Genomic DNA, 25,687 nt, shown 5'->3' with positions numbered 1-25,687 from the left:
GCCCAGTTCTCCAGGAGCAGCCAAACCCAGCGCTCATAAGGAGACTGAGGAGCTGTGGTTGCATTTCCCGATTACTCAACACAGCACAGATTGAAGAGGCTTCAAGTGCGCATGTCAGGCTGAGCATCGCAAGCGAGCCGACCAATCTTACATGCACTCTGCAAGCTTTAGGACATTGCACATCCCTCCTGCCAATTGGCAAGAATGGCCATGCCCCCGTCCTGCCCTCAAAAACACTCAAGCAAGGTGGCAAGGCATTTTTTTAAACATTTATTTAGTAATGAATATTTGAATGTATGTGATGGCTCCCAGTAAGGGGGGGGGGGGGGGGCGATGCTCTAACGCACCAAATGAGGAACCACCCCTGATGTCAATCTCCTCAGGATCCTCAGGTCCCCCAAAGTTAAGGATGCCTTATCTCCGTCTTCTGCCAGAGTGACCGATCCTCATCCCACACTGCACCCCACGCACCTTTTGTACCAGATATTTAATAGTCCCTTGTCCCGCTGTTAGGCACAGAACTCTGTTTCTTCCTACACACTAATATGTTATTTAGCTTTCAATATAAAGGGCTACTGGGAGGAAGTTTGTAGTTACCTGCTAAGTCTGCTACCCGTACACAATAACTAGCAGCATTTCCCCTCAGCCAATTTTCACCTGACCCAGTAGGGATATTTTTAGACAGGAGTTCAAGGACTAAAACTCTGGATCCCCCTGGACCCTCAGCTTAGGGGTGCACTAAACTGCATGTATTTTTGGAACTTCTCAAGAAGGAAGAGTTCCAAAGATCATTAGACTAAAGGACTGACTCAGGATAGCACATGAAAAATGCTATTTAATGAATCGTCCTTGTACGCTTCAGGACTCCAACTGCCTTGGAGCTTGTTCTTTGCTGCCTTTTGCCCACCAAACCGAGTACAAGGAGGCCTGTGATGCTTTACAAATAAAATAAATGGATTTTATGGAATGAAAAAGGATAGTGAAGGGATAGAAGAGAGAAGGGTTTGCATTTAAATAGTGCTTCCTGCCCCTGCTGAGGTGTGGAAGTGATTTTCGGCGGGTATCTCGCTACTTCAGGAACCCAAACAGGATTGGTGGGGAATTAGTCTAGGGAAATATGAATTAATTTGAGTGGTGGACATGCTAGTCTGTTATTTGGATTGAAAAGGATAGTAGAGGGATAGAAGAGGAAAGGATCTAGATGTTTTTTGAGCTCATAACAGTAAGAGGAGGTTTGGGATGAGTAAAGGTGGGGGGTGAGTTAGAGGGAAGGGTTTAGAAAGACTTGTTTGGGAGATCTGAGTAGTAAAAGAGGTATGAGATGATGCAAGGAGGAGTAGAGAAGGGAAGAGTCTAGAAAGAGTTATTTTGGGGATTGTAGTAGTAGAATAGGATTTGGGATAAGTGAGAGTGGAGGTAGAGAATATATTGAGAGCGGTATTGGGTGAGAAATAGGGTAGTGCATTGGAGATGCTGAATTAGAGGCAAAGTAATAAATATAAAGATACATAAGTCCATGGAAGGTATATATGTAAAAGGAAGGTAATCTATGTAGATTTAAGTTGTATTTAATAAACTCAGACTTTCAAATGTTGCTGTATTTAAAGTGTTTTTTTGGCAACCCAATAGTGAATCAATTGTATATTGTGATATGCACAAACTGCATTCGGCACACATGACTGTCTAACAAGTTCAATTGCAGGGGGATTCACTGTGCTAATGAGCTCATGAGATTGATTAACTATCTGTTAAAAAAAGACCCCATCAGTTCTACAGTATGACTAAACTATACAAATAATCTCCACTGAGATCAATTGTGTGGAAATTCGACTCTCTCTACATATTTTTGCAACTATTTAGAAGTGGCTGTTCTTTCCATATGGTTAGTACATGACCCACACCTAATTAGACATTGAAAACATTTGTAGTTTATACTTTAATAAAAATAAACAAAAGGACTATGATAAAGGTTTGAGCTTAAATAAAAAGTGATCTTATATTGAATTTTCGGACTTCGTTAGATTGCATACCTAGGCACGATTGCCTTCTTCAAGGTGGGCTGCTTGAGGGATATTGAGAGAGGAAGAGAGGACTCATGTCAGGCAGGGTCACTGGTCCCTTTGATGTTCCCTCAGCCAGTATGATTCTATCTGGCATCCAACGCTTGCCCTGCCCTTTCACCTCATTATGGACCTGAGGGGGCAGTTGGGAGACACCTTCTCCTTAAGGGTAATCTATCATACAGGGGATGCAGTAGTGTCTCCATCAGCTTGCTCCCTTTTGGATAGTTCTGGAAAAACCCCATTCAAATACAACTTTGACACACAGACAAGTTTGACACAAAACTCACCAGAAACATGCCAGGAGCAACAATGTGCCTTTCCACCAGCAGGCACCCTCCCCGGCCTGTGAACTCATCCGCGCTGTCAATGTTATACTTCAGTAGGCGGAATGAATCCAGACGACTCTGCAGCAACAAAAGGGAAATTGGGGTTTAAATGTTTGCATTGACGATGCTATTTTAAACAAGCACTGGCAAAGCCAACATGTTAAGTTATAGTAAATACGTGCAATTTCTTTCATTGCAAGTGTATTTCACAATAATAAAAAGAAGAAAAAAAAGAATTCTGCCAACTAACCGTAGCAGGCGTATGCTTGCATGAGAAGTTTTAATTTAAAAACAGTACAAATGCTTCATAACAAGGAGCTGTAGTTAGAATAATTGCAAAACCCATTTTTTAGTTTTATTGTACGTCAACAGAAAATATGCTCATAACTGGCACAACAATGCACTATTTGCATTGGATTACTGTGACCTAAAGGCATAGCTTACAGACACAAGAAATGGCTAAGTAAAAAAACATCAAAATTATTAAGAGTGCAAAAGCAAAGTGTTATCAAAGTAAAGTATTGGCCCACTAACCCTGGCACTGAAATTTAATTTTTTTTAGGTGGCTCTACAACGCAAGAGAGCCAATGTCTGACGTGTGTTGACTCAGTTCTTCATGCTGTCTCCTGTGGTGGGTGAAACATGTGAATGACAGTTAAGCAGACCAAAGGATGTAAAGAGCTCCCCCAAAGTCCTTCTATGTAAGTATATATGTATGTATGTATCTTTTTTATAGATTACTATTCCTGATTACTTGAAATAGATGCGACTACTAAAAACTCTCGCTAGAGCAGACCGAAAAATGAATAACATAGTTATGTAATTTTTCATTATAGCTTTAAAAGAGTTAAGTTGAAACAGCTAGGCTACTTTACAAACATGGAACAATGAACGCTCACTTTTGAATGATTTTGGGGATTTTGATGGTGCTACAGGGCTAGTGCCGGCTTTAGGGCAGTGTGACAGATGCAGCCACATTTGGCGCTGACCTATGGTGCGCTGTGTGTAGAAATAACTTATGTAACTTATGTATATAAAAGCACCTTCTGAAGAGTTTCTTGTGTATCCAGCAGTTTTCAGGCAACAATAAAAATGTCAATATAACTGGTTATTAATGTACTTGCTTGAAGAGAGATGGCATTTTACCTAGTGGCAGTTCTTTTACGTTCTAAAATATTTTATTGATTTTGCAAGTCAAGTAAAAAAAAAGAAGGGCTATGAGGCCAACATTTATAAGAAAACAAAGACATAGAAAATGGCAAAGAAAAACTCAAATGGCTGCACACATGTGTACCTCCACTCCTCCAACCTGACATCCGTCAATAGAACATAATGAAGATCCACATGCAGCAGTCAGTGTCTCACTTCCACTCTGTCCATCCTCAACCCGCAAATGGCCGGATTTCATCATCAAACAACTGACACACTGGGGGAACAGGTTCCAATTGTATGCCCTGGTTGTCCGCCCACACCTGCCATATCTTGGGGTGCTTCTGGATGCAACCTCTTGCCTTATACACTGCCATTTATAAACCCGTACAATGGTCCCTACCTTTCTTCACACAGCGAAGTCCGGGAGAGTCATAGCCTTCCACTCCCATGCTCTGTCCTGCTTTGCTAAGGGTTTATCGCAGTTTAGGCTCATAATAAAGTAGCGCAGGTTAATGTACCTGCTGCAAAGAATATGTAGCATGCAGATCACAGAACTGTATTTTATGTGGATAGGTCGGTGGTTACTGCTTTTGTCACATAAATGATTTTGTTACTTGCAGTTCATAAGTTACAATCCTAGTATAGCACAGAAAGCTATGTGAACTGTCATCAAACAGTTGCATGCAAACTTCATGGTACAGGTTAGAATGTTATGTTTTTTTCCAAGTCTTTCATTAACCTAATGTTGCTTAAAAGGGTTGGTTTGCGTTGAAATACTTTCTTATTCGAAAAGCCAATGGCAACCACTGTGGCACTTTATGAAATCCCAAATGTGTTCTTCTTCGAACCAAACACCTTGTAATCCTCATTTCTCATGTAACATTTCCTATAGACTGATAGACATATGCAGGAGTCATTGTCTCTGTATAATGTGTGTGTGATGTAAAGTGCTCTGACAGCCTACACTGGTATGAGCAGCGCTATAAACCAAATTAAATGCATGTGAGAGAGGTGAGTTATGAAGAGAAAGGAACACTGTTGAATGGTGATAGAGAGGGAATATGTGGAGAAAGGGGTCATGGGGGTGGGTGCCAATAAATATTGTTGCACTGGGTTCCACCAGCGCTAAAGCCGGCCCAGGCAGTAAACATCGAATATCTGAATCAATACACTATAAAACCAGTGCACACAATCCCCAGGGTTGCAATGTTAGACCCATTCATCAACAATGAGTGATGGTTACTAATGTGAATGTGAATGTTCTGCATTTCACTACTGTGCACAAGGCTGTGATTCTTTTAGATACACTGATCACACTTAACATTACAAGCCGTTAAGACAACAGCTCATGGCATGAACAATATTCTGAGGCTCATCCTCGTGGTCAATATTTATTTATTTATAAACTCATCTAGGGATCTCTCAACCCACAGAGAAACTGAGCAATGACCTTTAATCAAAGAAATGTAAAAACAGATAGAAAAAGAAAGCAAGACATGACATCTACAATGAAAATAAAATTAGGACCCAACAATATTGAGTTATTTTTATTCAGTGGCTAATACTCTGCCATTCAGATGGGAGGAAAACTATCATACAAGGGAGGTATTCAGTATGCTGGCACAATGCAGTAATGCAATCAGATAAGAGTGTTCGAAGAGCATGATGAAACTGTAGTGGTATGTTTATATTTTGTGAGAGAAATTGGATTATTGGTTGAGAGGAGTGAAACCTTTTTCAAGCAACAACCACAATCCTTGTCAGGGTGAAACTCAAAAAGTCACTAAATTAACCAGTGCTTAACCCTCTGGTAGCTTGGTACAAAAGAAATCAGGCTTAACTTAGAGGCAATGTGTAAAGTATTTATGCAGCACACAAACTATAATAGAGTGGAAAAACCAAGAAAAATCCCACACCAATCTAGAACAATAGAGTAAACTTTAATCAAACAAATGATATCAGAAAGACAAAAATCCAATTAGTTGAACTGGAGAAATGCAGTTTCAAAGTCTTAAGTAAAAGTAGCGCAAACAAATCGCAAAGCAGCAACTGTAGTTATCTGGCCGCGGCAGACCAGAACAAAGTCACAAGTTAAGGAGCTCCTCAATATGGGCACAGGGGCTGCACGCCCACTCCTTTTATGCATCTTAATATAAGCTTTTTAAAATAAATGACAGTAAAATGAACTTCCGAAAAGTATGATATGGTTCATATTTTTAGAAGGCCTTCTGTGCCTGTGTGAGCATGTACCTGACAGAGCCCTGCTAGGGCTTATTTGTGCACAGCACTTGTCATTTCTCCACGTTCCTCCAGAGTGCAGCTTAAAAACAACCTCGGACGTTTTCTTTCCAATCCTGGGCTGTTCAAGTCTGCATGCCACTCAGCAGTAGTTACTCTACCCTTTACCATCTTCCCAGGGGTGAGGTGTGGCCAACAAGCTTCACTGACCACACCCACCCTGTGATGCAAAAGGGTGGACTTAGGAAGCATGGGAAAAATGCCACAGACAAACATTTTGTCAGTCTGTGGTGCCAGGTCACCTTTTATTTTGTTTATTTCAAATCAGAGAAGGAGCCTATTTATGATCGGTAAGAGCACGCACAAGAATCCTAGATTAGATCTTGCTGTGGTGACGTGGCCTTTTCCGGAAACACGACCAGATAAGCAGCTGCCTCAAAAACAAAGACAAGTAAGCTGGGAGAAGAGAGTAAAAATCTGTTCCCTCTCATCTTTTTCTTTCACTTTCTAACTGTTGCGCTTTCTCCTCTGCAGCACCAATGGGATCTGTGTTAAACTCTTTACTGCCACAACTGCATGTGGTTGTTGTATCTCCAATGCAGGTTATATTTGCTAATTGCTGATCCAGTGGGAAATCTAGATGGAATCTGGAGGCAGAATAAAACCAGTGCTAGCAAAGTTATTGAATGTGGAGTGTGTGTAGGTAAATGCGTAGACTGGTTATATAAATTGGGTGAATGATAGTGGGAAGCTTGATGCGCATGGCTGGATATAAGTGGGCAGGTTATTAATGTAAGGTGGGTGAAAGTGAATGGTTGAATGTGTATAGGTTAGTGTGTATATTGTGTAGGTTAGTGAGTGACCTTGAGTAGTTGAATATGTAACTGAGTGGATGACTAGGCATGATACCGTGGGTACATAAAAGATCATTAAATCACCATGAATTGACTGAAATATAACCTGCTGCCTACAATCATATATTTTAATAAATGAAAGTACAGGAGTGAGTGTGTGAGGTAGTGTTAATTTGGTGAATGAGTGGAAGGGTACTTGAGAATGCATGACTGAGTGTGTGAATGAGTGAGAGGGTGAATGGCAGAATGGGGGAGTGTGTGGATGGGAGTTTATGGTTCAATGGGGAATGAGCTGTGTTGCTTCTTAGCTGGATCTGGCATCTACTAAGCCGTCTGACAAGGCTGATTATCTGTATTTGACCCCATGGTTTGAACTTCAGCTTCCCACTTAGACTTTCATCTTTTAAGGTCAATAAAAAGATGACCATTAAGTCGCGTAAAAATGAATATCTGTTTTAAACTTCCCGCCTCACCACTTTTTTGTCATCACCAGCCGCCACTGCTGACCACGATGGAGTGCTGAGCTGGTTCATGACAGAGTACCTGGTTGTAATTGGGCAGAGATGCGAGGTCCTGTGTCACGCTGCATCCATTCCGATGAGTCCGCCGATTGGGAGCTGCGAGGTGCTGCATCGAGTTGCATTGTGCTGCATCAGTTCCATTGAGGCCACGATCAGGAGCTGTGAGGTGCTTTGATGCAAGGTTTTGAATCTAGTAGCATTACACTGCGTAGGTTCCGATGAGGCTACCAATGAGGAGCGGCAAGGTGTTGCAGTGTGAGGTCCTACATTAAGTTGCGTCATGCAGCTGCAGTTGTGAGAGAACTCTCAGTTGGGCCACGAGGAGTACACTCTGATGCCAGCCAAGAGTTCAGAACCTGGGGAACGCATAAAAGGAATTACTCCAGTGAAGGCCAGCTCCCAGGCACAGAAAGGTCCAGTTAGTTCTGGTCAGCTGGGCAGATGCAGGACCGGTCTCCAGAGCTTGTTATGTCCCTTTAGCTCACACAGGATGCCAGCCATCTAGCCCTTGGAGTCACTCTGGTGGTTCTGGGTTCAAGGAGCAGGTCCAGGCTTCCTTCCCCAGGCGGAATGGCAGCAGGGCAGTCAGTCCTTCCAGAACGATGGCAGCAGGGTAGTCATCTGGTCAGTTCTTCCTGAAATATGGCAGCAGGGCAGTTATTCAGGCAGCATGGCAGTCCTTCCTATGAGTCTTCTACAGGTCCAGAAGTGATCTGATGAGTGGTTCAAGAGGTCCAATATTTATACCTGGTGCCAGCCTTTGAAGTGGGGGGACACCTTCTACAAGCCCCACCTCTGAGTCTGGAAAGTTATTTTCTTCCCCTGATAAGGCTACAAGTAGTCTAGGGTGGCAAAAGACTGGTGTCAAGTTCATTGATGAATGCTGGAGACAGCCCTTTGAAATTTAAGTGAGGCAGGGAACAGTTCCATTCCAACCATCCTGCCAACACAGAGTCCCCCTTTGTATTACTCTCGGAGAGGAATACACAAATTCCAACAGTTAAGCTAATCCAGCCATATGACTTTAAATCCAACTTTACATTAAACAGGTGTTTAAATTACACTTCATTTAAGCGTAAACATAAATGTCCTATCTGCTCCAAAATGTAAGTTATCATTTATTAAGAGTAATAAGGTAACCCAATGTTATTCTATTGGAGAGTTGGTCTTGCAATAGTGAAAAACAATTTTGAGAATTTTTCACTACCAGGACATGTAAAACTTAAATCCACTTGTACTGCTTTTTAAATACAATGCACCCTGCCCTATAAGCCTTAGGGCCTAACATAGGGGTGAATTATAAGTATTAGGAATGGAGGTTTGGAACTGGCAAAAGGTTTACTTTGACACAACAGAAGAACTGTCACTGGTCTGTTTGAATAATATGGGCAAAAGCACAAAGCTCAGTATCTACCTGTGGAGTGTATTCAACAAAAAGGAAATTAATCCCATCAGCCCACCCAAATGGCAGAGCATCATCATCATCTGGGATACCTCCAAATGATGGTCCGGCTAAGGAGCCACACACCTGTTGGTATTGTGTGCTTCTCCAAACCAAAGGAACCACCAGTGATGGATCATACCAAAAAGGAAAATGTGTTCGTAATGGTGTGGGATATCAAATTTGCAGTGAAAAAAATATGTGAGAGGAAATAACAAAAGTGCAGTCTAAAATTGGCTTCCATGACATGAAGAGAAACTTTAATAGAGAGATATCATGGTGTCAATATTAAAAATGAGTGTGTGACAGTTTGAAATAATAACTTTCTACTAAGGATGGTACTTGGTCAACATGTTTCAGCCTATTGTAGGAAAGGATGACATACCAGGCTTTCATCAGGACCTCTGGAACACTACTGCAAGAAGGAAAATAACGTTGTGAACATAATAATGATACCAAACGTCCTTAAAGTTTCTCTTCATGTCATGGTAGCCAATTTTAGACTGCACTTTTGTTATTTTCTCTCACATATTCTTTTCACTGCAAATTTGATATCCCACACCATTACGTTTGGAGAAGCACACAATACCAACAGGTGTGTGGCTCCTAGCCGGACCATCATTTGGAGGTATCCCAGATGATGATGCTCTGCCATTTGGGTGGGCTGATGGGATTCATTTCCTTTTTGTTGTATACACTCCACAGGTAGATACTGAGCTTTGTGCTTTTGCCCATATTATTCAAACAGACCAGTGACAGTTCTTCTGTTGTGTCATATTAGGAATAGGGTTTTTTTTTCTGTCACTTTGGTCTCTAAATATTTTTTCCCCTGAGACCCTCTACCAATTATTTATTACAAAAGGTTTACTTTGCCAGTTGGAAATGACAGTGTAAAACTGCACTACAGGCTGCAGTGGTAGGCCTGAGACATGATCTAAAAGACAAGATCAGAAGGGGACCCAACGAATGCTGCAAGCCCACTCGTAGCATTTAACTTACAAGCCCTAGATACATGTAGCACGTTCTTACACATAAATTAAGTGTGTCAAGTAGGTGTAGGTCAATTGCACCATGTTTTAGGTAACGCACACATGCACCACTGCTAACAAGTGGTAAAGTGCACAAAAACAAATGAAGCAAAACAGAGGGGGGGAGGAAAACGTTTGGAGTACTACCACCCAAGGGTGTCAGCTGTAACAATTTGTATGTATTTTTATAAGAAGTAAAATAATTTCTAAAAGAATATATATGTGCATAATACCATTGATGGAAGTGAGGTTTCACACAGATGTGGTGTTAAAACGTATTTTCTGAAGAATGTCAGAAATACATCAGCATCAATTAATGATTATAATACACATATTACATATGTACATGAGAATCCGATGTAGGGACAGATTTCTGGAATGAGTGGGCAGTGGAGTATGCACTGGGTTGGTCTTTAAGCCGAAGAGGGTGATATTCTTTTTTCTTTTTATATAGTGTACACTTGGCCTAATGGCATTGGATTGTTTTCTATGAGCACCAGTTGCATTACCCAAGATTCTTTTTTTTAGGCATGTGGTGATTTGCTCAGAATCACAGGATGTTGAGTCAATACTGAAAGTCGAACTTGGTTTCCCAGATCCAAAGTCGCCAGCTCTTGACCGTTGCACCACATCCTCTCCCCTGCCTTCAATGGCAGAGGCAAATACAGGTAGGGGAGGATTTGCTGATAGTTTGTTGGATTGTTATTCCAGTGCAGGGATCCAAGACGTTTGAAGGACGTAGACTTGACCGGGTGTAGGTGGTTTGGGAAGAGACAGGAGGGTGCAGCTATCTGTATACAGTTGGTAAAAAGGTGCACAGTCTGCAGACTTTTACAGATGTATGGGGCAGATTGGATCTCTGTATTTTGGCAGTTGTACCTTTGACATTTCACAGGTTAAAAGCTACATCAGTTGCGGGGCCTGAAAAGAGTAATCAAACCTGTCCTGAAGCTGATTACCATTTCCCTAACATTCTTATCAAGGAGTGACACCACAAACACCAGGTGTTCTCACCATGCCAGCCATGTTTGTCATGTCTTAAGTCTTCAGAGGCCATCTCCACCTAATGGATTCTGGATGATTCCATCTGCTTTTCGAAATTATGCTCCAATATCATTAATTATTTTTAATGGCGTCTAGTGATATTTTTATTTTTAGCAAATAAGATTTTCTCTGGTTTCTTCTAACCCCAACTAGAATATTTGACAGGAATAAAGAAATTATCTTGCACACACTTAGTAAGAAAGACAACATCCCTATCACTCTCATCCTACATGACTGTACTTTGCTCAGGACCAAGGCCATACCCACAAAGGACCACATGACCCTTCCTGCAGATGTTCCTCCCCTGCAGTGTCGGGACATTTTGTCATTGCTCCTTCTCAGTTAATGGTTTGTAAGTATGAGGGAGTAGGCCATCAGCCTTTAACAAGCATGCATGATAAAATACCAACAGAGTAGGGTGATCAGCAAAACAAACTGGCCAACAAGGTTCAGCCATACACACAGAGTGCAGAGATGGGGACACCGCAGATTTGAAGGTATACTTCTTTATTTTCTTTGACATTTACATAGTGATCCGTATACTTTTGGTTTTGGGTTGACACTGTAGTGATTTCAGTAGTTCAGGGCTCACTTTGAAAATGACTGAGGTTTCCATGGCGGACTGGAGTCGTCTAATTCGACTTCTAGGGATAAATTGTTGGTAGTGTGAGTTGGAATCTACCTCTAATATATAACTGTGTCAGCTTTAATAAATTGTGCATGAACGTTTTTGGGCTTGGTAAGGGAGACCGGAGGACTGTATCAAATCACTTATGCATCAGCATGGTCTTTGTGTGCAGGGGCGGTTCCTCTGCTTTGGCGGAGGACCATTGCCCACTGAAAAATAAAATGATAAAACCCTTTTATTATAGTTTTATTTTTCTTATCTTATTGCCAGGTAAGTTTAGGACGGGGTTGGGGCCATGCTGACGTGAGTCACATCAGCAGTAGGAAGGAGTGGTAGGCAGTTATAAGTGCACATGTCAGTTTGGCTGGCTGTCTCATGCCGGTAAAACAGACATGCACACTTAGGTTTCTCCAACCCAGCTGTGCTGTACAGCCGGTTTGAAGAAAAGCTGCAGGCTCCCTGTGCCTGAGCGAGTGTTAAACCAGCCCACTCAGGCCAATCTAGGCACTGCTCTCATGCTAGGTGTAGCATGAGAGCAGCATCTTGTTAAGGTGGGGAGCCTGTGCAAGTGAAGCCCATCTACTTCTGGGACAACAGGAGCAATGAGGCGGCCGGCAGTGGGAGGGGAGCAGCAGGTATGTCTTTTTATTTTATTTTTAAAACTCAACGCCAAGGCCCCGCCCTACCACTTTACTATGGCAGCAGCCGCTATTGTGCGTGTGTGTGCCTACTGATATAAGAGTGTGAAAAGCAGCTGATGGTAGGAAGTGTTATTGAGTGCCTTATAAGCCAGTGAACTGCATAGTTTAGTTGCGTTGAATGTAGGTAAGTTCTCTCTTAATGTGTTCTGTTACAGGGTGGTGTGAGGAGAGTCCTGTTGGTCCTGAGCACCTTGAGACCCCCACGGCTGAGTAGCGCGCTTTATAAACCCCCTGATTGATTGATTGAGGGTGTCATGAGCATATCCATGCTATATAGCTCATGTATGTTGCAAGTCCAGAGCATTTCTGTGCTGTTTTGAATGTGTGTTCAATCAATGTTCTGTCTAACATGCAATATTGCGGTTTTGCGCATTGCATGCGATTTTAGAGATGAGCTGTTGTGAACAGACGGGTGCCCAAGTACTTGGCATATCTCAGTGGTTTCAGGTGTGTATAGCGGGATACATATGTTATATTGGATGTATGTGAAGACTGTTGTTAAATGTTCCTTTTTGGAGAGCAATGCAAACAATGCAACATTTATGTCGCTTAAATGAGATAGCTTACTATTTAGTTATAACAATAGCTGAAGAAACAAGATAATCCATTACTTGCCCTCTTACACGAGGAGAGGTTATATGAATGAGGTCACAAGTGTTGAAGTCTGCTTACAATCTGTTACTGTAGCTATACTGGGGGTCCACTCACAATCCACTGCCACAGCTCTGCTTGAGTGTACTCAGAGACCTTGTGACCTAGGGGCTTGGAAAGGAAAGACAGAGGAAGGCTCTCCTGGGTCAATGGCAAGGATCCAGTCACCGAGCCACTGAAAATGTAGCTGGTGTTTGGGAGCAGGAATTTAATGTTACTGTAGTGTGATGTAGAATTCCTTAAAGAGGTGCCCTTCAACTCTTTCATAAATGGGAACCGCCCTGGTGTATACAGGGTCTTTGTTACTGATCATGAGATTTAAGCTGGACAAGGCCTGCTGTATCAAGTCTGATGATGCCCTAGTTGGGAGTATGCAGAGAACTTCATAGATGGTGAGCTTGCAGCCGAAGAGTGTACATATACCCTCATTACGATTTTCTTTTTTTGGGGGCGGGGGGTTATATTTGAAAGATTGTGCACCTTTTAGCTTTCACAAGAGAAGGGGAGTAGACTTTAGAAGGATTGATACTGTCATCCTAACCTTTATCCTCGGGCAAGTCTGTTTTTTATTCCAAACACATTTTATTGAACTTCTTGACCAAAAAGTGAACATATACTGTGGATACCCGGCCATACAGTACGTTCCAGGACTACGCGATCATATATAAAATACATCTAACAGGAACAGTCATTGCAAAATATATCATTGTAAATATAGGAGCTACAGTAGGCAATCAAAAGAAACATAATGAAGAAGAAGACAAAAGCAAGCAAAGCTTAGAACTACCCCCCTCCCTAACCCTAAACTTGACACCAGCTGCCCACAACGCCTAAAGATAACAATGGAGAAGGGGGGATGATCATGAGCCACAGTAGAAGTTAACAAGCATGTGCAATGCAATTGGTCTTTCATTTACAAGAGTTTGAGCTATTGGCATTGTAAATGACAATGCCTTTTATTTATGTATTTTGAAAACCTGCAAGCGGTGTACAAACATGCACTTTGTACTTATAGCCGTTGCTTCTGAGACGCAAGGCTGGAAGTAAAAGAGACGTAGTTACTGCCAGCCTTGCTTCTCGCACTTGATCAGCAGGCACTTTGGAAATATAGTAAAATCCAAATAATGGCAGAAGACCCCAAGTTACTTCACCTATCCTGTGTCCCTAAACAATTTCCCAAAGGATTTTGTTTTAAACCTATGTATGCACACCATAGGACATTACAAATTTAAACAAAGTAAAAGTGCACCACAGATAATATCAGTATTAACAAATTTCCGGATAGGATTCCAAAATTTATACAATTCCTCTCTTTTCTTATTCTTCTAAAAACTGTTGCCAAGTTTACAGCAGAAACAGCCAACATGTTGTCTCGGGTTATAGGGATCACAAGACTATTTATGTTTTTTTGTTGTGTTTATTGCCAGGTAAGACAGTCCAACATAACCATTGGTTCCTCCTCTTCTTGGGTAATGGTACTCTCCTTCTGATTCAAACGTTCTCCACCTGTACGATCCACGATCCTCATGGAACGCTGCTGGACGACTCGTGGGGTCATTGGCCTCCTGGCGTTGGTTCCTGTGGCTTGCGGCAGGTATCTGTTCTCCGTGGGTCGTCTTCGGACTTTGTCTCCCCTCGTGGCTGCTGCACAGCGTCTTCAGTTTCCGCAGCAGGGGATCCTCCTCTTCGCTCCAACGTGAGAGAGCCCTTGCTATCCTGTCCAAGGCACTCTTTCTCTTCCGGCGTTGACAGGTCACACCTCCAGGGGGCGTGGCTCAGAGAAGCATTGGCGTCAGACAGTAGGGTCTTAAAGGGCTTATAATAGAAATAGTTAGGATCGTCCAGGGCATACCATAGGTCACTGGGAACCTCTGGGGGGCCAGAAGGAAAACAGAGGTGCAGGCCAGTGAGGCAGAGTCTCTTCTTCCTCCTTGGACTTGGGGTCATCAGGAGTCAGAGCCTGACACACGTTTTGTCCATAACAATGGACTTCTCCAGGGCACAATGTCCCCAAAGTAATAGCATTGGACACATTTCGGGAACGCAGCAAAAATCATAGTCCCAAACGTTATGTAAATACAAGTCAGCAAATCGTTGACCTCTGGAAGAACAGATGATGCAAGATATATTATCATCCACAAATACTCATATGAAGTTACTCAGTCAGGTCCCTGGGCAGCAAACATTAGTTCTATAGTAGAGTATCACTACAAGGAGTCCATCTACCCTGTTGTGGCACTTGAATCAGTACCATCGACTACAAACAGACAGTCGTCGTCTAGTACTTCCTGTATAGACATTGTTATGGCTAAAACACGTTGGCTGTTTCTGCTGAAAACTGACTGTTTCTACTGTAAACTTGGCAACAGTTTTGAGAAGAATAAGAAATTAAAAGAGGGAAATTGTATACATTTTGGATTCCTACCCTGAAATTTGTTTATATTGTTATTATATGTGGTGCACCTTTACTATGTTTAACTTTGGAAATATAGCCTTACGCGTTGTTTGTGATGACTTATGTAAACTTTGAAACTTGAATATTAGTGAAAGCTTCACAATTACTGGCTGGATGTGTGGCCCATGCTACACAATGCAAACCGGTTCCACTTTGCTGAAACAGCAAAGCTAGTTCTTTTTCAGGATTTGCTGGACATTGACAATACCACATCCCATTGGAAGAGGGGGATGTTGATGACCTTGATGGTAGCAAAAATATGCATAATCTGATAGTGATGCACCCCCACCGTGTCAACACGGATTGAATGGATGAAAGAAATGTTTAGATTAGCCACTTATGGTAGAAGCATTTCCAAACTACAAGACCGACTCAAGAAATTTGAGGAAGTCTGGGGACCATTCGTACACCTCATTGACCCATAGGTCATTACGCCAAAACTGTCATTTTCCCTTCCCCCTTCAACCCCCTCCTATTTTTCCCTAACCACAGTGGTTAGATGTCTATACCTTCAGTTAGATCCAGGGGGAGGTTTGGACTGGAGAATGAGTAGTCCATGATCATGATGATGACATTACACCCTAGAGTGGGGGGGTGAGCAGCTCCAGTCCCTTCTCTCCGGTGGACAGGCTATCATGTTATATCCGAGCTTCGCTTCACAACCAGCCGACACAATGATGGCCCACATGAGGGCTGATTATCATGATCCTGACTTCATGGAACACAGGGTGTGGTGGACTCAGGATTCTGTCCCTTTGTATCTCCTGCCGATGGCCGAAGAGGATCCCAGGGGCGGGTGGGTCGGGAGGGGTGACAATGGGGGACATGGAATGGCGAACAATACTCCATGCGTGGAAGAGGTGTGGTGCAGCGGCCAGGGCAACTGATTCCGGACGCTGGGGATCACGGTTCGATCCCCGGCTCCGGTGGCAGGGGTCTCTGCCCAGCACCATGTGACTCTGGGCAATAGCTTGCTTAATCTTCCCGACGGCCCCCAGCGCCAGGAAACCTACGAGTAGCTGTGCGCTTTACAAATACAGGATTATTAGTATTATTATTAGTGGCCCCGGATGATGCAAGGACGGTAGCTTCTTACAGTGGTGGGGGGCTTTGCTTCACTGAACTGAACTACTCCGGCCTGCTTTGAATTGTGCAGAACTGAACTGGACAGATACGGAAATGGGATGGATGGAGTTTCATGGTCTGTGTCTCTTCTTACAAAAGGAAACAGTTGTATACTATTTTCTGTGTGCATGGCCATGGAATGGTGAGATGAATAAGGTTAACTGGGATGGCCCCCTGATTATTCTGTATTGCCTGTGCTAGCGGTGTCAGCTCATTATGTATTTCAGACGAGACAATAAAGAAATGTATAGAAAAATAGAAACATGAATATTATCAAATGGCAGTGAAATGACTCACCTGCATGCACGGCATGCACCTGTACTGGTTCTTCTTTTCATACAGCTGTTCCAACAACACGTCCTCCCATTGGTCCTCCGGGTCACTCGAGGACACAATGCATACCACGATGATTTGCTCTAGGGCAGACAAGTGGCTGTTGATCAACTGATCATACTCCAGGTCGGTCACGTACGGGATCTGGTGATTGCTGCACCTGCATGTCCTGCCTTCTTCACCCATTGCAGCTCTCCGCAGGACAGCGGGACAGGTGTTATGGGAAGCAGACCAAGGGTGGTGCTGGCTGTGGAGAAGAGACAGCCCGGGCACCAGAGCAGCATCTTGACTACTGAGAAACCCACAATTAAAATCATGGTTGCCTCACAGAATGGATCCCCTGCATTTTCACAGTATATTATATTTCATTATTCTTTAACGAAGCATTTACTGCTGCACCCAAGCAATGAGTGGAGGAGTCCTATCACTACGTAGCGCGTTGTAATACTACTTATACTGTTCACTTGGTAGCCTAAAAGACCCTTGGTCCTTTCTCAATTTTTCTTATATTCCATGAATTGAAATTGTTCCTGTAGGAAACATAAACATTGGGCATTCTTGTGTATTTTAAATATAACCTAACAGAATGATAGAACATTTTATCTTTAAACATGGTTAAGCCTTGAGACTAGGACAAACGACAAGTCCTACGGAGGAGGTACCACATATGGACAGGAGTAGACCTGCTGCAGGTGGTCTGTCATGGAGAGGCAATGTGTGCTGACAGCATGGGACTGAGAGGCATGGCCTGTCAAGGAGGTGGGTAGAAGGAGTAAGTCAGAGAAAAGCCTTCCATAGTTTGGTGCTGCAACCATAAAGGTGGAGGTGGGGAGATGAGGGAGGTAATACAGGGGAAAGTAAAGGGAATTACAGAGGATGCCCTGGGCAGGCTGGCGAAGGGACGTTGCAGCGGGCGTTCGTTAATACAACTTGAATCATAATATTTTCAGCACCCATTTTTGGACAAACACCTATTTTCACAGTTTAACTTCAAATAAATTCTGACGAAGGTGCAATTCGACCTCATCACTCCTCCTTCCTGGTTCTATAATTATCTCTTGAGGCTGTACCTGTTTAAAAGGTTTGCAAACCCCAACAAGCTGTACATTACACAAACCCTCCCTACAGGCTGAAACAGTAGCAATATCATTATACATTGATTTTTTTACGAGTATGTTAATATTAGGGCTAGAAACTACCCACGTCTCAAAATCTAGGAATTTAAGAACGTTTTCTCAGGCTCTGTTCCACCCTCCTGCTACCAATGTCTTACTGTTGCTCTTTAGAAAAAAAAGAAAACAACAACATTTCGTTTTTATTTATTTGTTAATTTGGAGGGCACTTTTTATTTTTTACTATGGCATTTGGATTGTGCTGCTTTTTAATTTGTTGGGCTCCCGTCTTGTGTACTTGTATTAGCTTATTCTCAGAACTCCTTATGAAGCACTTTCATCTCTTCTGGTTCGATCTGTGCTCAATATAATTTGGAGCTAGAATTCATTAAAATAAATACACTTTCTCCTGCCTATTTGCTTTAGGGTTATGATATTGGTAAAGTGACCAGAAATACAATAGTTGCTTGCATTGATTGGGAGCAGAGCAGAGGGAGCGCCACCCTTTGAGAATAAGACCTATTCATTGAAGTAGCAAGGCTTTACAAATGAAATGCTTAAAATCGAGTAACTAAGTGCTGTCACATCATATTAAACCATTTAAAACATAATAAATGTTAAATATTCTTTAAGAAAAGTGGCTATAATTCATTTACATTTTGGTTTTCATTGAAACTGATGGTGACTAGAGATAGCTGTAGCCATCATCAGGGCAAGGTACAGGAACAGTTTCAGTGGATGCCTTTAAAAACCACTGTGCTTTTTAGGTTGAGCATTCAAGACCTCATGTATAAACTTTAGTATATATTTATATGTGTCTGTACTTTGTGGCTCTGGTGATCAGCCCTAAGACTTGTCTGCTTCCGCTTAGGGACTTTTTTTCTGTTCAACAGCCTCCATGTAACTGTCTTGATAGAAAACGACCAGTAGATGTCAGTAAAATACCAGAATTGCTTTCTGCAGCGGGACTTTCCGTTTTTAATTTTTCTGGCAACTGGCTCTATTTAACTTTTGTGATCGAAAACGACCAGCAAAGGTAAGGAAATACCAGAATCACTTTGGACTATACCATTTCCAGAGGAAAGGCAATATTTATATCTATGTGTTCCAATACCTGGTGTGTCACACAGTTTGGTGCTTACTTTCCCTCCATGTTCAAGAACAGTAGATGTTTCAGCACCCAGGCTAATGTGCTGCATAGCTAAATACATATAAGGTTCCAAAGGCGAGACTGATTGCATTGCAAATGCTTGTTTGCTAAGCCTAGATTGAGGCCAGTGTAGTTTATATAACAGATGACCCATCGACTAAGAGAAAGTAATATATTCAGAAGACTGTCTGGAAGGCCTCAAGCTTTGAAAAGCATTAGAACATAGTTTCACAGAGGCAACGGTGACTGCCTAATCTTCTCCCACCAGATGTTTGAACATCTCTTTGAAAGCTGCCATTTAAAAACGGTCAGTTTTTACCATCTAAGTCATGGCTACTCACAAACATTTTTCCGGGGGCCGCAAAGTCTGGCCTCTGGTGTGACCGAGGGCTGAACTAATGCCAGCGGGTGTGGGGGTGTAAAGTGGGTGGAGTGGTATTGGAAGGGAAGCATGTATAACTAGTGGCTGAACTCAATTGCGCAATATGAAACCATAAAACCTGGGATGAATCCCGGCTTCTCTTCTTGACCAAACTGTACTGTGTGACCCTGGGCAAAAGTTTTATTTCAATTTCCCTCTTTTTTCTTTATTATCACATATGTGAGGACCTCGAAATACATGACTTCAGGAAGCGCTGTACAAAACCATCTCCTGTACTTGAATGTAATCACTAATGGCATAGTTGTCAGGGTTGAGTGGCCTTGGGGAGGGGGGGGGAGCATGAACATTTCTAAACACACGGATGTAAACCACTTAAAAAATACTTCTGAATGCACTGCTATAATTTGATTTATTAAGGTGAAATTGTTCTACAAGTCAATGAAATACAGTTTGCGAATTTTGAAAAGACTATCGTATTTTTACATGTTGGCTTTCTTTAAGAATGACGTGTTCCTAAAGTTAAAGGCCTAGTTACTTCCTTTTGTTTAACTGCAATGAACCCTGAATTAAGCACTTGTTGTATATTTAGCATTATTTTAATGTTAGTTCTGAGTCGAGTAAACAGCAGCCCAGTGTTGCTGCTGCTCAGGGGGCAGCATGTAAAGGTCAAGATGGCCGCATGCGGCTCCTCGGCCGTGCTTTGAGTTTCATGGATCTAAGTGGTGAGTTTTATACGCTCTACTCCGTAGAAATTCTCCCAGTTACTCCCCTCCACAGACGTCTTTGGTTGCATAAAGTAAATAAATAAATAAAGCTTCTCTACAATATTTTAGTAAACTTTTCCAGAATACCTTTCTTAGCGCTTCACTGCACTGCGACACCTAGTGATAGATACTTTGCTTACCCTGATCTGTTGGGGTCACTTTTGTTGATCCCGGACTCAGTATTCAGATGGTATGGTTTGCGAATGCTGTTCTGTACAGACGAGGGCCTGTGAAAGAAAAAGGACAGTGGTGAGACCAACACTACAGTATTTAACAAATCCTTTCAAACACATCATGATCTTTGAGGGAGCTCAAAAAGCACTTGTGTACTTCCAGTTCCTAGTTTGAACTGGTGGCTTTCAGTGCTCGGCACTGACACCTAATTGTCAACGCCGGCACTTGTGACAGTCTGCCACAGGTGGTGCTGTCTGGCTAATTTAGAGATGACCACACACAGTTAATTATTAATTCATTATACATTCAAAAAGACTATTATCTGCCATCCAAGCCATTCTTATAGCTTTAGGGACCTGTAAAAGTCCGAATTGTCACACTTAAAGGAGTGTGATGGTTAGGAGTTGTGTTGGTACTATCATTGGCAGCATGGCAGGGGCAATATGTGGTGCAAGCTGCAATGACCTCCTGACAAGAGTCCTGGCACTTATTTATTTTACAAATTAAGCACTATTAGTATGACAGCAATGTACACTAAATATTGCAGAGACCGCATTCTGGAGAATCTGTGTGTAACAGCTTCTTTTTGGGGAGTGTTTCACTCAGAAACACTGCACTAAGGGTATAATGAGAGGCTAGTACTGAGGGGACAATGAGAGATTGGTATGTTAGTGATTTAGAGATAGCTGTAACACAAGCCAGTGACTGGAAGAGAAAGGTAGCGGCTTGTACAATACAAGATACTAGAGAACACTACAGTAATTGCAGGAAGTCTAAAGTGGTTTCATGTGACACTGTTTGTTGGTGTTCTCAATTGTATTTAGATAAATGTTTTGTCTTCTTTTTAGCTGCCTGATGGCTTCTTGTAATAAAGATAATACATAGTAAATCATACAGGCTTGCATACATACATACATACATACATACATACATACATACATGAAGGGGCTTTGGGTCCGCCTCCTCAAATCGGCCACTGTTTTGTTGGTTTAGCCCACAGACACCATATACGTAGTGGGACAATGCACCTGTCCCCTTCAGCCATTGCTGTGTTAGAAGTGACAGTCGGATTTTGGATCAAGCCACAGGACAGCCGTTTGGTATCTAGAGCGTCGGGCAAGATGAGTGGGAACATGCTGATTGTTTAATGTGCAAACACACATCCAGAATGGGATAGCAATGAGAAGGGAAAAAGTCTGTCACTAGCTGCATGGCCCTCTAACCAAAATTTAGCAAATTGCAGATGTTTAAAAACAAATAGAAGTAAGTGCTGAGCAGGAAAGCATGCTTTTAAAAAATGCATCAACAAAAGATTTGCAGTGTGTGCTCAGATCACCATCGTCCTATATTGCCGGAGTTATACAAAAATCAACTGTTTTTATTACAGTTTTGCTCATTTCTAAGTGGTAGTCTATTTTTATTGTTTTTGAAGTTTCTATGTACTTGCAGTTTGTGGTGGAAATAGATGTGAAAACCCATGGGTGAACCCAGAAAGCTTTGCATTTCTGAAAACTAGATACAATTCTGAATTCAGCAAGTTGTCAGTTGTGTAAATTACTCGTGGTTTTCCCAAAGAAACGAATAACTGGATTTTTATCTGCAATATTTTGCACCAATTGTTGCTTTACGAATGTAATATACAATTATTTCCCCTAAGGTATATATGTTGTTTGTCGAAAAACATGCGTTACACAGAGACAACAATTGAGCTGCAAGTTATAATGATTTTTCATTGTGCACCGACCATGCTTCAGTTCATATTGTAAAGTCTAACTAATTAACATGGTTAGGAAGAAAATCTATGCATTTCTGAAAAATGCCTAAGATACACAAGTTTAAGAATAGTGGTTGATGTATAACTTTGAAGTTGAGGTTACCTATACTATTATGTGATTCAGACGGCATTTTACCAAATGTATTCTTACTTGCATTCTGGTTTATATTTGGAATCCAAAAAGTGAGAAAAAAAATAATTTAAGAATAACACATATTATACTATTCTATGTTCATACACTCCTGCTGATAAAAACAGTACCCCACTTCTATAGATGTGCCTATTACCCACAACAGGAAAGGCCCAAAACGCAATGTGGAAGCATAATATTTTTGCCATGGAAAATGATCAATTTTAGGAATGTGGGAAGCAGGATTTGTGCCCAGGTACACCTGCTACTCAGGAACTTTACCTTGTACCCCCAATTGGGACCTCTCTGGCCACATGTCACTCCTTTGTAAAAGGTACCATGGGCTCCAAGGGCACTGTGGCCAGGGAAGGGCCCTAATGGCTGCAGCACTTATTGTGCCACCCTTAGAGGACCTGTACCTTTACACACACACACTGCCATTGCGGGCTGCGAGTTTGTGGTGCAGTGTAAAGTGAAGAGTCGACCTGGCACACATCCCGGTGTGCCAAGCCTACAACCCACTGCGCTGGCATAGGTCAGCCACCCCTCTAGCTAGGTGCCCAATACCAGTGATGAGGGTACAGGTGCATGAACCCTGTATCCCTACAGTGTCTAAGCCAATTCTTAGACACTGTAAGTGCAGTAATGCCATTAAGAGTATATGTTGCTAGGAGTTATACCGAACTCAACAGCACCATAATGGTTTTACTGAAAACTGGGAAGTTTGGTATCAAACTTCTCATCACATTAAACCTAATGAAAAATGCACTCAGGGGGCATCTCAGAGATGCCCTTGAAAAACGACCAGCCTCTGGTGTGTCCCTGACTGGTACACACCAACCTGCCACCACGAGACATCTTTCTGTAACCCCTGGGGTGGGAGCCTTTGCTCCCTGAGCCCAGAAACAAAGCCTTTCCTGGACAGGGTTGTTCACACCTCCCCCAGGCCTGGAAGAGCCATTTGTGGCAGGGGCACTTCAAAGACCTGGCAGCCTTTGTAATGTGACCCCCAGGCTCTTCTACTGTCAGAAGCAGGCCCCCTTCCTGTCTCCTCTCCTTTTCGGCAGGAAGACAGGTGGGACAAATTAGCCAGCCCAGAAGGTGTGCCCACCTCTGCCAACCCCACCCCTCAGGTGGGGGAGGCGAGGTGAAGTCTACCCTTCAGTGCTGTCCATCTTGCAGATGGCAGGCTCCCAATCCCAATCAGGATTAGGGATTGTGCTCATCCCCCACGTGGGGTGAGCACACCAAGGGTGTAGTCACCCTAAGGTCAGTAGCCCATTGGCTACTGACCTCGAGACCCCTAAAATGCACCCTAAATACAGTATTTAGGGGCCAGTCTTGAACCAAGAAGTCAGAGAAGAAACCAGAAGAAGAAATGAAGAAGAAGGACCGATCAGCCATGCCGAAGCTAACAAGAGGAGGATGCCCACTGACTTGGCCCCAGCCGGTAGGCTTGTTCCCACCTCGAACCTACTGCAGGAAAAAAAATGGTGTGTCCTGCCGCCAGCAACCTCGAGAAACCTGGAGGACCTGCCTGCCTTCCATTCCAAAGACTCTGTCTCCTGTGAACACCGGATTTGTTCATCAACAGAATCCAGCTTCGCAAGGATCCGCGGGTCTGCACCACTCTGCAACCGAAGCCCACGGCCCGAGTTCGAGTGGCTCAACACCAAGAGGAGGTCTCCCCAGCGATCCTGACCCAAGATCCGGAGATCTCTGACCTGCATCAAGCCTCCAGGCGATGCCTGCAGCCTCAAACTGGAATGTCCCCCCAACCGCAACCAGGAGCTGGTAAATAGATCCAACCCTAAAAGGCACGCCTGCAGCAGATGCCCCACAGCCTTGGGTGGCCCAACCAATGGTGCCTAGCCAACCCCCAGCATCCCAACTTACCTCTCCAAGTGGTGATCGCACCCAGACGATCTTCGTCCCCGAGCCTGCAGTGTGTTTGTAATCCGGAGACTCCCCATTGAAAGCTACAGGGCGCCTGACGCCAAAACAGCCCTCTGCACCCGGCAGCCCCAGTGCCACTGAAGGTGCACCTTTTGTGCTGGCTTGAACCCCCATTTGCCATGAGCTTAAGTCCAAGAGGTTTGCTCCCATAACCTAGTGGCCTGCTTGTCAGCAGCCACCAACCGGATGCCCCTTATCCTCCATTGGATCACATTGGGCCTCAGCACTCTGCACCCGGCTGCCCTAGTGCCGCTGAGGGTGTAACAAGAGGGCATCCTTGACCCTGGAGGGCCCCTGAGTATAACTCCAGAATACCAACTCCAACAACAAAGTACTTACCTGCTAACCGATAACACTATTTTCCTCCATAGGATAACATTAACTGTTTTTCTATGCAAAGTTTCTAAGTGTGGAGTTGGAAAACCTAAGAAATCCTTTAAAAATTGTGCTAAATAACAAAAACGCCTTTACTCACCTGTTTACAGGAAATGTCCCTGTACAGTATCCAGGTAAACTGTAGTGTGTAAGAAAAGTAACCTGCAAAGTAATCTGCTGGTCATTTTACAAAAAAGCCTATAAAAAGTATATGTACTGTATTTCCAGAGCATTGCATTTTCAGTAACAATACTGTAATCAAATCAAAGTACATTTACAATTGGAATTCAAACTGTTTACAAATTACATTACTACTGTAAAGTATTTATTGCTTACCTGTGCCAGGCGTGCTTGGTTCTAGAAAATAAAATAACTAAAAGAATATTTTTGTACAAAAACAATTGGCCTGAAGTTTAGTCTTTGAGTGTGTGAATTCATTTGCTGACTGAGTGTGTACAACAAATGCTTAAAACTGTCCTCTGATAAAGCCTTACTGCTTGCCCACTCTACCACAAATAGAGAGTGAGGTGCTATCTACATTACCTCTGCCTACCTTTTGGGTTCCACTGGACTCTCTGGACACTATACCTCACTTTAGTATAGTATATACAGATCCACCTTCCTACACCTGGGTTGTCTTTGATTTATGTTGTGCACTGCCTTGAGAAACCCTAAGTCTGTGTGATCAGTGATTACTTTCCATACAGTGTTTCTGCAGACACCAAAAGGGTTATTACCAGCTAGGAGTTCATTGTCACATATTGTATCATTATTTTCAGAGTGGCTCAGTTGAGATTGATTTCCTTAGTTTGATTTTGTATTTGGGTCAATAGTACCCTGCAAGCAGAAGACTTGTAGCACCCGTATGAGCAGTAGCTGGTCTTTAGAGGTCCCCAAGAAAATATAACTCTGGTAATCCAGGCAAGATAGCTAATCGGTACTGGTAAACTCAACAAGGAGCGAGTCCAGGAAAGAGAGATTGGAGCAGTGACAAGATATAGCTAGTCTGAAAATGCTACATGAACAATGCTAGTATCCATATAAATAGCTACTATGTTGCTGCCTTCTAAACAGCTTTCAGCCTATCTGGCTTGCCAAGGGCACTGCCCCTCTTTCCCATGCTCTTCCTCTGCAGGTTGTGAAGTGTTAGGGTCATGCAATAAGGGGCAGTGAAATGTGTATTCTGAAAGACCAGATGTTGGTGGCTGCACAGAGGACTGGGGGAAGGGGACAGCTACGGAGGACCATCGACCCCTTAGTTTAGACTCGTGCCGTGCCTTGATAACAACTTTGTGTAAAGTTTGATGGTG

At 42.9% G+C, this 25,687-nt stretch overlaps 1 protein-coding gene across 1 annotated transcript in view; it reads right to left on the bottom strand.

Annotated features, from left to right (window-relative positions):
- LOC144771275 (uncharacterized protein C3orf20 homolog) overlaps positions 1–25,687 on the bottom strand; it is a 315,600-nt gene that overhangs the window by 99,220 nt on the left and 190,693 nt on the right. Inside the window, exons 6-8 of the mRNA XM_078655868.1 lie at positions 20,109–20,195; positions 16,525–16,852; positions 2,351–2,467 (exon numbers count right to left, since the gene is read on the bottom strand). Coding sequence (XP_078511994.1) covers positions 2,351–2,467; positions 16,525–16,852; positions 20,109–20,195 — 532 coding nt within the window. The remainder of the gene's footprint in view (positions 1–2,350; positions 2,468–16,524; positions 16,853–20,108; positions 20,196–25,687) is intronic.

Source organism: Lissotriton helveticus, chromosome 1_1 (assembly GCF_964261635.1).
Source record: "Lissotriton helveticus chromosome 1_1, aLisHel1.1, whole genome shotgun sequence".
NCBI classification, from domain to species: Eukaryota; Metazoa; Chordata; class Amphibia; order Caudata; family Salamandridae; genus Lissotriton; species Lissotriton helveticus.
The sequence above is the reverse complement of the archived record's forward strand: the minus strand, read 5'-3'. Positions and strand labels throughout refer to the sequence as shown.